Below are 13828 nucleotides of genomic sequence, written 5' to 3'. Positions count from 1 at the left end.
CATCTGTGTAACCGGTCCTGCTCGACTCGCTCTGAACGAGATTCGAACCGGCGTCTCCGGCATGGGAGGCGGGAGCAAACAAGGAGGCTAAATGCTACAGCCTCTAGTGTCAGTCGCTAGTGTGCCTTTTGAGGCCAGGGGAGTGAGGATTACATTCTGCACAGCTACCTACAAGAGATTCATCCTATTTTCTCTGGAAAAATAGCAGTCCAAGCGGGGGTATTCCTCCTTATTTCTCTGTAGCCGTAGTCTTTCACTATAGAAACCGCCATCCTCCGCCATTTTGCCCTCTCCAATGTGGAGATTCTGTGACTCCACCAGATGGAGGCAGATACCATAACACTTGTAGATTAATTCACATTCCCCTCATATAGCGTGTGAGACAAGAGCCTATTGCATATATGAATAGACTGATTCTTACAAATCCATTATGATTATCTATAAACATAAATTTTTGATAGTAGAAAGGTAAAATATATTAGCAAAAGCAAGAAACAAAGATAATATGGAAAACATAAGTGAATTAAGGAAGAGATGGAACAAAAGGACATGTTTAGAATCCTAACATTGACTCTGCAGCAGTTGTTGTGGGAATTGTTGACGTTTAAGGAACAGTTATTGGCAAGGAAACAGTACAGCCAATCCAAAACCCCTCAGGCCTTAACCAACACAACTAGAGACAGCCACGAGCCCCTTCAGACTTCTGGGAAGGCGTGCAGAGCATGGCACCACTCGTAGAGCGTTCAGGAATGGTCCAATGAAATACACATGACTTTTGGCTTCGGTTGTAAAGCTATGCTTGGATGGACATAACTGATTATTCACACACTGTGGCAAAAGATGAGCGATGATCAAGATGAGTGATGAGCCTGGAGTCCACAGGCCTGCACGGATCAAATAAACATCAAAAACATTTTGTGTTTGTGTGTCTATTTGGCATTACCACCCACTTCGAGCTTAGTGTTAACTCAACAATTTACTGATCAATTTTGAAAGCTATTCCCGAAAACTGAACAACACTGATAGCTACTCTGAAAACGGAATAAATTTGATAGCAATTTCTGATAAATTGATAAAAATCTGTTCCAAAAAAGGAGCAACTTCCAAAAATTCTTAAAACTGTACTCTTTTGATAGCGATTCTGAAAACTGAGCAACATTGTTCGCTGTTCTGAAAACAGAACATCTTTGATAGTTTTTTCGAAAACTGAGCAACAATTGAAAATGGAACAACTTGAAAAATATTCTGAAAGCTGAGCAACATTGATCGCTGTTTCGAAAACAGAATAATTTTGGATAGCTACTCTGAAAGCTGAACAACTGCAATAGCTATATAGGTTTGGAATTTATTCCAAAAACTGAACTAAGATATCCGTTTTGAAAATTGGCAACTATGATTGCTGTTCTGAAAACTGAACAACTTTGATAGCTATTCCTAAAACCGAACAATGTGAAAGCTTTTCCGAAAACTGAGCAACATTGATCATTGCTCCGATAACATAACTATGATAGCTATTCCAAAAGCTGAGTAACTTTGATATCTATTTAAAAAATAATTTCCAATGTGAATGATATACAGCATGTTACATAAACGTTCCTCAAAAGCCACTGGTGCTAAGAAGAGGCAGCGTAAAAATGTTGAAGCAGAATTTTTTAGTTTCTTTGTTTTAACAGGAGGTAATGTCAGGAAGTCTGATTTTCCCATTCCCAAACAACACTTCCAGACCATTAAGAAAAGCAGTCTCAGCTCAATAACAATGGCAGAACAAAAGCTGAAAAGGCAATATTGCAGTACAGCAGATTTAATTTGACACATAATTTTTCTTCAAAACTCTAATTTTGCTTATGATTTAACCATTATTCACCAATGTGTTGAGAATGTGAGGAAGACAGAAGAGTTAGACTACACTGAGGCAGAAGAGATGTTGGCAGCCAACTAAGTTTGGCTACTTCTGAGGGAAAAGATGAGTCCACATGTCAGCATGGTTTCCTTCTCCAGGGTGGGCTACACTTCAACACTACTGAAAATGTTCCTGAGATTAATGCAAAACTTATGTTTATATTCTAATTTCTTGCTGAATTTGATTCTGGTAACATGATGCTGACTGTGATTGGCTGGTGTAAAGCAGTGATTGGCCAATGGTTTGCCCAAGATGCACAGGATTGGCAAAAGTAATAGGATGGTACTATTCTCCAAATTTTTGTTTTCTTTTGTTTAGAATTTTTTTTTTTTGTTCTTTTTAGACATATCTAAGGTGACATATCAAGTCAAATGTCTTATTTATAGGTGCCATAAATGACTTTCTGGGGACACATGCCGATACAGTAATGTACTATACAACATGAAGACAGTCACTGGATTCTTTACCCATCAGTTTGGAATTATACAACCAAAATAATTAACTTCTTCTTAAAATGATTAGTTTCAGAAAATAATTTAATCACTCATTTATTATATGGTTTCCAAGAGTCCACTTGGAACTAAATTTCTATGGAGAGATTTTACAATGAAAGAATATTCATTTAAAGCAAGCTTGATGCAACTTCCACTTATTGGTAAATACAAACACATGAGAATGAACAAGCCTTCCTTCAGAGGGAAAACGTGAGCATGTTTTCCAAACAATTTAACATATTTGTCAGCATGTGAATGAGCTCACATGAGTTTTTTGTCTTTGAACAGAGGATCTCTGATATGGTCTGCATATGTTGGCGTAAACCTTCACTGTCAACTGTCTTGTTTCCTGGAATGTGGGTACATAAGAGTCACTTGCATTAGCATTTAAGAGAATGTAGCCACGGCATTTGGCACAAATCTGTTACTTCTAGCAAAGCACTACTCTTTCCGACAGAGAGTAGGGGGTCAGAACTTGAGAAAGTTTAGAGAAAAGGTAAAAGACATCAAACATCAGTCAAGTACTTATATTTGAAAGTCTCCATTAAAGTCTTTTTCATTAAAAAACCCCCCAAAAAACCAATCTCAAACCAAAATGTGTAATTTTACATTTAAAATGTGAATCGAAAAGATGCAACTGCAGACCATATCCATTAACTACACTTTGGAAATGCAATTATTTTTGAAATGTGTAAAATGATTTGTTGAAATAAAAACGAACAAAGTCTTTCTTTTAAAAGCTTGAAGAAGTCTCTATTTACCTTTTTTATTTATGTTTTATTTGTCAAAAAATATGTGTAATCTCATATTGAAGCCAAGATCCATTGTTCATAATTTAATATGTACATTTATATGGTGAATCTAGAAAGCAACAATCACAGAAAATATATTTTCTGTGATTGTCTGCTTTTTGTTTAATTACGAAGTTTGTGATGTGTAGTCATGGCAACGATGTTTTAAAACTGGATACAGCTCAGCAATTTTATCATGCTAATATCGTGTTAAGATGCATATTGTTTACATCTTGTGGCTACACTTTTGAAACAGTAAGTATTTTAACATTTACAAATTGGCCCCATTCACTGCCATTGTAAGTTGCTCATTGTGTAACGGATTAAGGAGGGCAAGGAGGAGGCGGGAACTGACTGAACAATCAGCGTAGTTTTAATATCATAAATGAACTTGAATCAACTTAAACACACACACACACACACACACACACACAGCGGGTGCATGTGGCTCTCCATCTCTCAAAATGGCCCCTCCGGCTCGTCTTTATCCCCATCTCGGCTGATTAGCCCGATTCTGGGCCGGGCATGTGTCCTCCCGGCCCCGCACTCCACTTTGTCACAAACTGTAATTCAGATTTTTCAGATATCTTGAAAGAAAAGTCACAAATATTTTGTAATTATTTAACATATACCTCAAATTCTATCAATTGAGCTTAACATGAATTGAACCTGGAATTCCTTTGACTGCATCTTTGGGAATGCAACATGGGTTGGAATTATTTATGTTCATTTATTCAAGGGATTCTCATTTGGAACCTGCAATATAAAACATTGTATCAAAAATATTTTGGCATACATTCTACATTGCTTCATAACAATCACATTAGTTCAGACTCAACTGAAGGAGCCAATCTGTTAAATGCCTTAGAGTCTTGAAGAGGGATGCTTCCCTTCACTCTCAATACAGACAAAACATGTATTATTATTTACACTTTGCAGTTACTTATAATGCAGTATTTCAGTTCCCTTTATGTTCCAGTTATATTCCATAGTCATTAATATATATACAACATGGCTTAATTCCCATTTGAAGCCCATGGGAAGAGTTATGCATTGAATGGATCATAGCAAAAAATTGGTTGCCATGGATATTTTGTCAACATGCTTGTTTTTCTCAGCCTTAAGGGGCTTGGTTGACAGTGTAAAGATGATCCTCCACAGCTCTACTTTCTCTCACAAAGTTTTTCCTCTTATCATGTCTAGTGAGAGCTTATCTTTGCTCACCTTCAACCGTAGTCGCTCTACTTGCAAGTGTGTATGTCATTCATTGTCTCACAACGTCGACACCGAACATAACAGCACCATACGAACTTGCACTCGCAGCGTTCTACGTGTCGTACCACGTGTGTGTTGTAGCCCCTCCCACAGCACAGCAGGTTACAGCCATCCGGCCCGGCTGAAGTTCTGTTACACCTGCGGCCCCTGGTCCCCATCACACCCAGTCGTTTGTCCTCCAAGCAGTAATTGGGCGATTTGTTAAGAAAGATTAGCTCTTCTTTGGTGATAGGCATGTGGCGCTGTTCTTTGTCCTTACGTCTCACTTTACGTTTGGTCCGGTCCACAACCTGAACGCTGGTCTCATAGCGCTCCTTCAAGTAGACCCCCACACGCTCGAACACTGCTATTGTGCGCCAACATGTCTTAACCGCACACGAACCTGACACGCCATGACAACGGCAGTCAGTCAACATTGTCTTAGCCACTGCCTGTAGAGGAAGAGGATTAGGGAGGTGTTTTACATAAACTAAAGTGATATATTTATATATATGTATACACACACACACACACACACACACACACAGTACACACATTAAGGCTGTCAATAGCTAAAAATGTTCATCAAATTAATAACATGACACCGATTAATTATTTGAATCAATCACAATTAATTGCATACATCAATTAATAATAAAAACAATATATAAATATATTGTTTTATTGTGGCAGACAAGTAAAGCTTTGATCAGACACTACAAAAGTGGCTTTAGAAGTTTGTTTTAATCCCATGTCATTTCAAATAAGCAGTCGCCAGTTCAGCAGTCTGTCAAGTTCTCACATGATATATTCTTGCCTTCTGTCTGTGTGTTTTCTAATAGTGGGTCTGTGTACATATGGTGTCAGACAGACCCTTATGGTGCGTCTCATTGGTTATCAACGGCATCGGTTTGATTTAAGCTGAGATCAGGCAAAGAGCATTTGATTTCCTGAACTCACATTACATATACACTGCCTGGCCAAAAATTTTTGCTGTTTGGATTTAAATAAGCAGATACAAGGTTATGGTAAAACCCCTGATTCATTGATGAGGTCCATAACCCATGAGAGCCTATGACTGGATCAGTATTGCAGTGATTAATATGTTTCAGCTGGCAACAATTATTTTAACCCTAACTGATGCAGTGTGTAGCTTCTCATTTCTTAAACAACTATGTCGGTAGACGTATCCCATGGTCGTGGAAAAGATGTTACTATGTTTCAGAAGTGGCAAATTATTGGCCTGCATCAAGCAAAGAAAACAAGGAGACTGCTGAAATAACTGGAATTGGGTTGAGAACAGTGTAATGCATTATTAAAACCTGGAAGGACAGTGGTGAACCGTCAGCTTAGCAGAAGTATTGTGGTTGGAAAAAATCTTGAATGATTGTGATCAGAGATCACTAAAATGCTTTGTGAAGCCACATAGTAATGAATCGCCAGTAGAATTCACGGCTATGTTTAATAGTGGAAGTTAGAGCATTTCCACATGCACAATGTGATGAGAATTTACAGGATTGGGACTAGACAGTTGTATGGCCACAAGAAAGCCACTTGTTAGAGAGGCAATGGGGGCAATGGAAAAAGGTCATGTGGTCTGATGAGTCCAGATTTACACTATTACAAAGAGATGGGCACGTCAGTGTAAGAAGGGAAGAGCATGAAGCGATGCACCCGTCATAGTGTTCACATTACAAGCCTCTGGAGGCACTTTTATGATCTGGAGTTGCTTCAATTGGTCAGGTCTAGGCTCAGCAATGTCATGCGGCAATAAAATGAAGTCAGCTGACTACCTGAATGTTACCAGGTTATCCCATCAATGGATTATTTCTCTCCTGACGCCACAGGCATATTCCAGGACAACAATGCCAAGATTCATCCGGCTCAAATTGTGAAAGAGTGGTTTAGGAAGCATGAGGAATCATTTTCACACATGAATTGGCCACCACAGATTCCTGACCTTAACCCTATTGAAAGTCTGGCATGTGCTGGAGAAGACTTTATGGAGTGGTTCGACTCTCCCATCATCAATACAAGATCTCTGGAAAAACTTTCTCTGGACCGAAATACATTTTGTGTTACATAAGGTTGTCGAAACAATGCCACAATGAATGTGCGCTGTGATCAAAGATAAATGTGGTCCAACGAAATATTAGAGTATGCAACTTTTTTTTTGGCCAGGCAGTGTACTGTATATACACTTATAAAAATGTCCATGGACTTTTTATCAACGTAAAAAAAAATCCAATGATATTAGCGGTAGGTTCAAATTTGTATGAATGTATGGGTAGTTGACACAGCACATGCACTTCCTTACCAGCATCAATATGTCATGTTTATATTTATCTAAATTTGCAGTATATGGGAAAATGTTGTGACTGGTCACCAAATCTTTCACCATTTTATTCAAAGTTTTTGCTCTAATATTTCATTTTAAATGTATAATTATTCCATGAAGTATCTCAATTCATATTAGGTCGTAAAAGATACAGCATAATAATAAAAATATATAAAATAATTAAGAATTTGTTTTATATGGTGTATAGCATGCAACATCGCAGCACATGTGCCAACTTGCCAAAAGTGTTTTAAGTCTTAAAAATATGTTTATTCAAACTCTAGACAATACAATAATGAAATAAGCATGCAGACATGTCATCGGTGATACAAGCCCAAATGCTTTGTGTCCCACTTCTAACATTTTCAATGTGATTTGACATCCTGGAATTCAGACAAAAACGCAGAACTAATGCAAATCAGGAGAGTTAACAGTGAGTGGAAGCGTATCTCTTTGTAAACCACATTTCCAAGGACTATACCATTTTGTGGTGTTTTCTTTCTTTTTTGGGGAAAATTGAAGATTTTTCTTCATGTTCTGCATCATGAAAGTATTTTGTGATCTGACAACTTGCATAAGATAGAAGCATTCATTTGGTTAAAGGATTATGGGGGCACTGTTCGCTGATTTAAGGGGAATTCAATCTCACTAAACACTCCTCAGTGTTTTCCAACCAGTGCTGGGGTTTAGGGTCTCCAAACACTCAAGTGTTCTTCAGTCAAGGTTGAGGAATTTGGTGCAAATCTTCTCTCTAATTTTCAACAGGCAAAACATCAGCCTCTTCGAGTAATCAAGAACAGACCTTGTGGGGAGATGCAACTTATTTGATCGACAAATTGCTAAAGCAAAAGCAGCCCAATTACTATTTCTGTTCTTATTTAGTTGTTTTGAAATGTTTTCTATTGTCAGTTTGAACAAGTCCAAAAATCATTTGCTGGTGGGAACAGTCGTATTTTAAATGGTAAATACACTTAGTCTGGGTTATCGGTAAGTGGGCTTGCTTTAAAAACATGGAGTTGTTGACTGGGGAGACCTTAGCTCTGTTCCTAGTGAGCGTCCTGCTATATACCGTCTGCATAGTGAGCTGCCTTCTAAGAAAGCATGCTAACTGTAATGGAATCTCATAAGTGACAGATTTGGAACGCAAATCTGTGTGCCACTAAATATTATCCACAATCTTTTTTATTTGCTTATTGCAATTCATTAAGGGAATGCCTTTTCCATGAATGATAAATGCAGTGCTGCCTTTGGCCAGAAACAGACTTTACGCAAGTTTACATATATAGATGCAAGTACTTGGCCAAGGCATTGCCAGTGCGAGGACTGGTTGGGTATGCTTAACGGGCGTTCTTGCGTTAACTGTGGCGGTAACAAACCTCAGTACTCAAGGGGCTGAAAGAGTTACGTTTACTGTTTTCTGACATTTACTCCGTTTACTACTGAGGTTTTATGTACTTAAGTAGAGTATGTTTTATCCTTTTGAATTTGACCAGAATAAGGAAGCATAATGTTGCTGCCTACATTTCGGAGCATCCTTTATGGCTAAAATGCTGTATAGGTATTGCGCTCATTACGTTTTGAAAAAGAGCTCTGATGTTGGACTGACTGTCTTAGGTGAAATCAACAATTATAGAGGGGAGATGTGGTTATAAATAAGGCCCAACGATTTTCGTCTGTAATATTTTATTGTGTCAGGAATGCATCTCTAAGTAAATGGGGTAGGAAAGACATTTTCCATGCTGTCAAGCTTTCCACATTGTCTCTAATCAGTGATTTAGTATCTACAGTAAGAACTTTTTGCTGTCTTTTCTGAAAACAGGCAAGCACAGATATTACCTTTTTTATTCAAACTTTGAGTGACACTTGTCAATAAGTTCTCTTTAAGCACATTTTGAAGCTTACCTGAATTATACCGTCATTTCAAAAATTATTCAAGGTTGTTTCACACATTATTTCGCATTTTATTCCAATTTCTTTCAAGATAATGTCTGCGAGTAATTCCTATTAACGTTAACTATAAAGCAGGGATTTTCAGTCAGGATACACAAGCAATTTTCAGGGGGAACTTGGAAAGATTCAAATTTTGCTTGTTAAAATTCCCATAAACCATAAAAGAAATTATGACTTAAAAATATTAGGAAAGCCATTCGATTAAAATAACGGAAGCACTTTACACTACGGTTATTTATGCTAACATTAGTAAATGCATTAGGTATATGAACTAACAAATTACTACATATTTTACAGCATTTATTAATCTTGGTTAATATTCATTTATAAAAGATTAAATTGTTCATTCCTAGTTCAGGTTAGTTCACAATCCATTAACTAATGTTAAAATATACAACTTTTAATTTTGTATCTGTATTTGTTGAAAATATAATTAACCAACAATTAATTAATTGTTAGTTCATGATAACTAATGTAGTTAACTAATCTTAACAAAAACAAACTTATTGTAAAATGTTACAAATAACTTGATTAATAATTTTCAGTTCCTTTTTAAGGAAAAAGACTTTAATAGCAATAATGATATATATATATATATATATATATATATATATATATATATATATATATATATATTAAATGACATCCAGTATAAAATGAGTAAAAAAGTACCCATTTCTGGTTTAGTGTCAATGAAGGGGCCTTACTGATGGGGCTGTGGACTTACATAAGACAATAAAAGTTATGCTACACTGCTTTGGAGGTTGTGGTTTAGTATTTGTTTCTCACCCACCTGTCTCCCAGCTTCACTGTTATGCTGGTTCATAGTGTGCAGTGCATCCTCCCCACGGGCTGATATGTTCTTCACAGAATTGTCGATGAAGCGCCGACTGAACCACATCCCGTAAGCGATGTCATCTGAGCAGCCGCCCCAGTGCCAGCCCTCTGTGAGCGAACCGCTGCCCAATAGGCTGGTATCACATGAACACTCTGTCATATTTCCCGCACTGCAAGAACGAGTGACTGCGTGAACCAATCCAGCAGCCATTACTGCATAGATAAACGCTGTCTCCTTCGTCCCTTATAAAACAATAAAATAAGAGAACATAAGCCAGATGTTTATGCTGGCCAAGAGCTTAGAAATGTTCAAACCACCTGAAAGAACGAAAATATAAAATATGTAACAGTGGAACGTTAAGGAAAAGGAGTCCTGGTGCTTCAGTATCTGAGAGCAGAAAAGTCTGGGAATATCTCTGACAGTCATACTGTGAAATATAGCTATTTTTAAAAAATGGGACGATTTGGTTTCATGTACAAACAGATGAGACAGGGCAGAGTCATAAAATATAATGGAAAGCCTTTGAACTGAAAAAGGAATATATGTTTGGAGTAATTTCATGCAAAGACATATGATTGAATTAAAGGCTATATACTGTACAAATCCAGAATTAAATGTGGATCTCGCTAAAATATTTATCTCTGTTTTCAATGGCTTTTAAGTACATTTTAAATTGGTAAGTTGGAAGCTAATTAATTACTTAATGATTTATCTGCATGCAGTATCTTCATGGCAAGTGTTTGACTGAATGGGATTTAATTAATATATGCTAATATAACTAAAATATATTGAATTAGTTAATATATGCAGTTTAAATATATGATTTAGGCATATGTAATGTTTAAAGTAGATTTTTGCCTTGTACACTGAATGCTACAGAATGATTTGACTTGGTTTTTTTCTTTTCATTTTTGCTTCCTTTCAAGAGACGTGACCTAAACATTTAGGACATGAAGCCTGAACAACTGGATAATGCTGTTCATTAGTGTAGAAAAGAAACGAAAAGAAATATCTTGCATTTGTGATTCTGATTTTAAAGGGTGTTTTTAGACACAACAGCAATTCATACACAACAGATTCTCTTGATTCGGCACACTCTTACAAGTAAACCATGGATGTTTTTCTATGAAGTAAGATTTACATTTGTCAGATTCAATTTATTTCTGTTCCAGGCCTGGATTTGAACTGAGCTGGGACAACTTTGGGTTGATATGAAGGCTGGATTCTAAGAAATTAAGACACAAGTTCTAGGATTACAGGTTGACTCGTTGTTTTGTAATCAATCTAATCCTGTAGGCTTTAAATTCACTGTTGCACAGAGCCAGCTGTAGACCATAGTAAATTTAGAATAGCGATAGTTTACCTAAAGCAGATGTGTCACAGCTGTTCCCCGAATCAAATATCACCTTTACTTTAATTGCTTTAGGCAAACAGAAAGCACAATATAATATATTGTGCTTTCTGTATATGATATATATGTGTGTATATATATATATATATATTAATAGATTCAACATTTTTGTTTTATAATAAACAGGTTGTTTGATTCATGAAACAAACCGTTTTTATGACATTTTGGTAGCATTAAAAATGATTCCATTCAAGCTGTATCAATTTGCACGTTTAAAGTTGTATGCAATCAACCAGTATGTGACGTTTGTACGCAAGGAGGATCATCTCAAAACAAGCTTACACTGAGATGACTTAAGAGAAAATATGATTTTATTATCAGACACATTCCTTGAACAGGTTAGACTGGCATTCCCCACTGAATTTTATCCTGACTTTTGAAAACATCTCAAGTTGACTCTGGCATTGTCGATGGGCACAGGACATGATGACGTGTGATGCAGGTTCAAGTGTTGGACTTTGCTGCTTTGACAGTGTTTATTCTGCATTATTCATATTGGCTGCCATGTTGATGGAAAAACAATTCATTCATATTCATGTTATTGATTCTTTATTATAAGTATGATGTGAAGTCCTATTTTCTAAATATCTGTTTGTTTACTATATTGTTTTGACATGAGTGTTGTACAGTAGCGCATGACCTGTAATGTCTCTTGTATGTAATGCATGGCTTATTTGTAAGGAATGCTTAGCACAGCAGTAGAGAAAGTGGCTGTGAGAAAAAAGTAACGCAAAAGTAACATAATGCTTTACTTTTCATTAAAAAAAATAAATAAATATATATATATATATATATATATATATATATATATATATATATATATATATATATATATATATATATATATATATATATATATTTTTGTCACTTTTTTTAAGGAGTAACACAATATTCTAAAGAGTTACTTTAAAGGTAATGTTACCCAACACTGGTAGTCTACTCAGTTTTTCTATTTTTTTTTTATTTTATTTGTTTGTTGTTGGGGAGCGCAGGGCACAAACTAACGTTGTTTAATTGTTTCCACACGCTGGTAAGACCAAGCTTCATTTGTTTACTTGTTGCCATACCAACACAGATAAAGAAATTGCGGGGGGAAAAAAAACTTTGGAAGATATCGCCAAATATTAATTTTAAAATAGCAAAAGTACACATTCACATGAAAGCAAATTTGTATCCCTGTTTTTACTGTTTATTTCAAATGAGGCAAACTTGGTATCAATTTAATCTCCAATCTTTTAGCTAGCATCTTACATCGTCCAGCAGAAGTGACCAGCAAGGTCACAAAAAACGATATGCAATTCCTTGCAGTAAGATGTGTCATTTACATAACATTACGTAACACATTTATTACGTGTGTGTGTGTGTGTGTGTGTTGTCATCAATCCATGCATTATTTCGGTCAATGCTGTGTGTTCGGCGTTGTTGTGTATTTATTGTCAAGTGTAAATTATATCTGACAAAGCTAATAAATGTATTTTGTTTATCGTCTAGACTTTTTAATTCGATCAGATAAAGTTGTTAAAGGGGGTTTAAGATGTTATATGGTCTTGTAACATTTCATTTTTTTCTGAGGTAGATTGCGAAAAAAGAATACGCTGTAGACTGTTCATGAAACAAGGCCACATATGTGTAATAGACACGAGTGACATTAATGCGAAAAAAGAAAAATACATCGAACTCCAAGTAGGCCTACATTTACAAAAACTTAAGAAAACCAAAAAGTGTTAGTTTGTGCCTCGCTCTCCGCTATAGGCCCTATGTTTAAGCAATAGCTATCACAGTCTCAATCGTGCTGTATGGCCCTAAATCAGCAATGCGATATATATCTCTTCACATATTAATTAGCCTCATTAACAAGTCTTTAACAAACATTAGAATGCAAATGAATGGTAGTTCAAGTATGTTTAAAATGTGAATACCTATTAAATAATTTCTTCAAAATGCAGGTAGTAATTTCTAGTAGCCTAACTTTAATTAAAAACAAATATGTAGGCCTAATTGCATAATACTTAAGATGATTAGTTAATATATATTCAAACAAGCCTATTGTTGAGTGAATGCATACCACTGATGAGCTCGTTGCCGAACACGGATGGGTCCCGTCGGGTCGAGCAGTTCCAGCGCTCGTGCTTGAACTGCGTTTGGCACTCGGTGATGCCCAGGCGCGCGCCCTCTTTAACGCTCGGTAGAAGGTGCGGTTTGCGCGTGCACAGCTCCTTCTGTTTGTGCGATAGGGGCAAATGCGCGCACCCCATCTTCTCGGGCACTCCTACAGATGTGATGCCCAACCACCTGTGATGTGGAGCAGGGTGACACAAAGATCAGAAGCGGTTCTCTTCTCCTGTCGGCCTGGATTGAAATGCCATATCCAGGCCCAAGCAAAATGAAACAATAATAAAAAAAAATCGTAAATAAAATTATTGTTAAAAAAACATCTAAAATATTGCATCTATAATACTTACATCCAACTTCCCTGAGAGCACAGAGGGCAAACTGAGAGGCATATAAGGAACAAATGGTAAATTGCATGTAGTCCAGAACCGGTGTGATCCATGTCCACTTCATTTAACAGAGCTTCTGCACTTTACCGTGTAAATCCTGAGCTGGACGTTTGGACAAAGACGATTCTCACCCGTTCACTACATTATAATATGTATATGTAAATCCACCAGCGACGCTTTTAATATCATTAATCTCCTTTGTTTGTATCCATTAAGTCCGTATTAGAGAATTAGAGAACTTGGTATTCACAACAACGTCTAACCACTAACAAGTCAACTTCTCATCAGCGTGCTGATATAGACACACAGTTATGAAAAAGAACGTGCAACTGAAGCTGCCGAGCGCTGCCA

General features: G+C 36.6%; 1 protein-coding gene across 1 annotated transcript; it reads right to left on the bottom strand.

The window, feature by feature from the left end:
* Nucleotides 1-3507: 3507 nt before the first annotated feature.
* On the bottom strand, nt 3508-13747 carry LOC127639064 (protein Wnt-16-like). Its single transcript, XM_052120900.1, has 4 exons — nt 13439-13747; nt 13042-13268; nt 9521-9807; nt 3508-4891 (listed from the first exon to the last, which is right to left on the bottom strand). The coding sequence occupies exons 1-4, from the start codon at nt 13528-13530 to the stop codon at nt 4427-4429; spliced, it is 1071 nt and encodes a 356-aa protein (XP_051976860.1). The 5' UTR covers nt 13531-13747; the 3' UTR covers nt 3508-4426.
* Between the last annotated feature and the right edge of the window lie 81 nt (nt 13748-13828).

This window comes from Xyrauchen texanus, chromosome 47, assembly GCF_025860055.1.
Source record: "Xyrauchen texanus isolate HMW12.3.18 chromosome 47, RBS_HiC_50CHRs, whole genome shotgun sequence".
NCBI classification, from domain to species: domain Eukaryota; kingdom Metazoa; phylum Chordata; class Actinopteri; order Cypriniformes; family Catostomidae; genus Xyrauchen; species Xyrauchen texanus.
Note: the sequence above shows the minus strand (reverse complement) of the source record. Positions and strands in the feature narration are given on the sequence as shown.

Bases quoted from the DNA above. Each gene is read 5' to 3' on its own strand.
- LOC127639064 (XM_052120900.1), bottom strand. From the start codon at position 13,530: ATGGATCACACCGGTTCTGGACTACATGCAATTTACCATTTGTTCCTT. The intron at 13,269-13,438 runs GTAAGTATTATA...TCCACATCACAG, and splicing joins TGCTCTCAGGGAAGTTGGAT to GTGGTTGGGCATCACATCTG. The intron at 9,808-13,041 runs GTATGCATTCAC...TTGTTTTATAAG, and splicing joins CGGCAACGAGCTCATCAGTG to GGACGAAGGAGACAGCGTTT.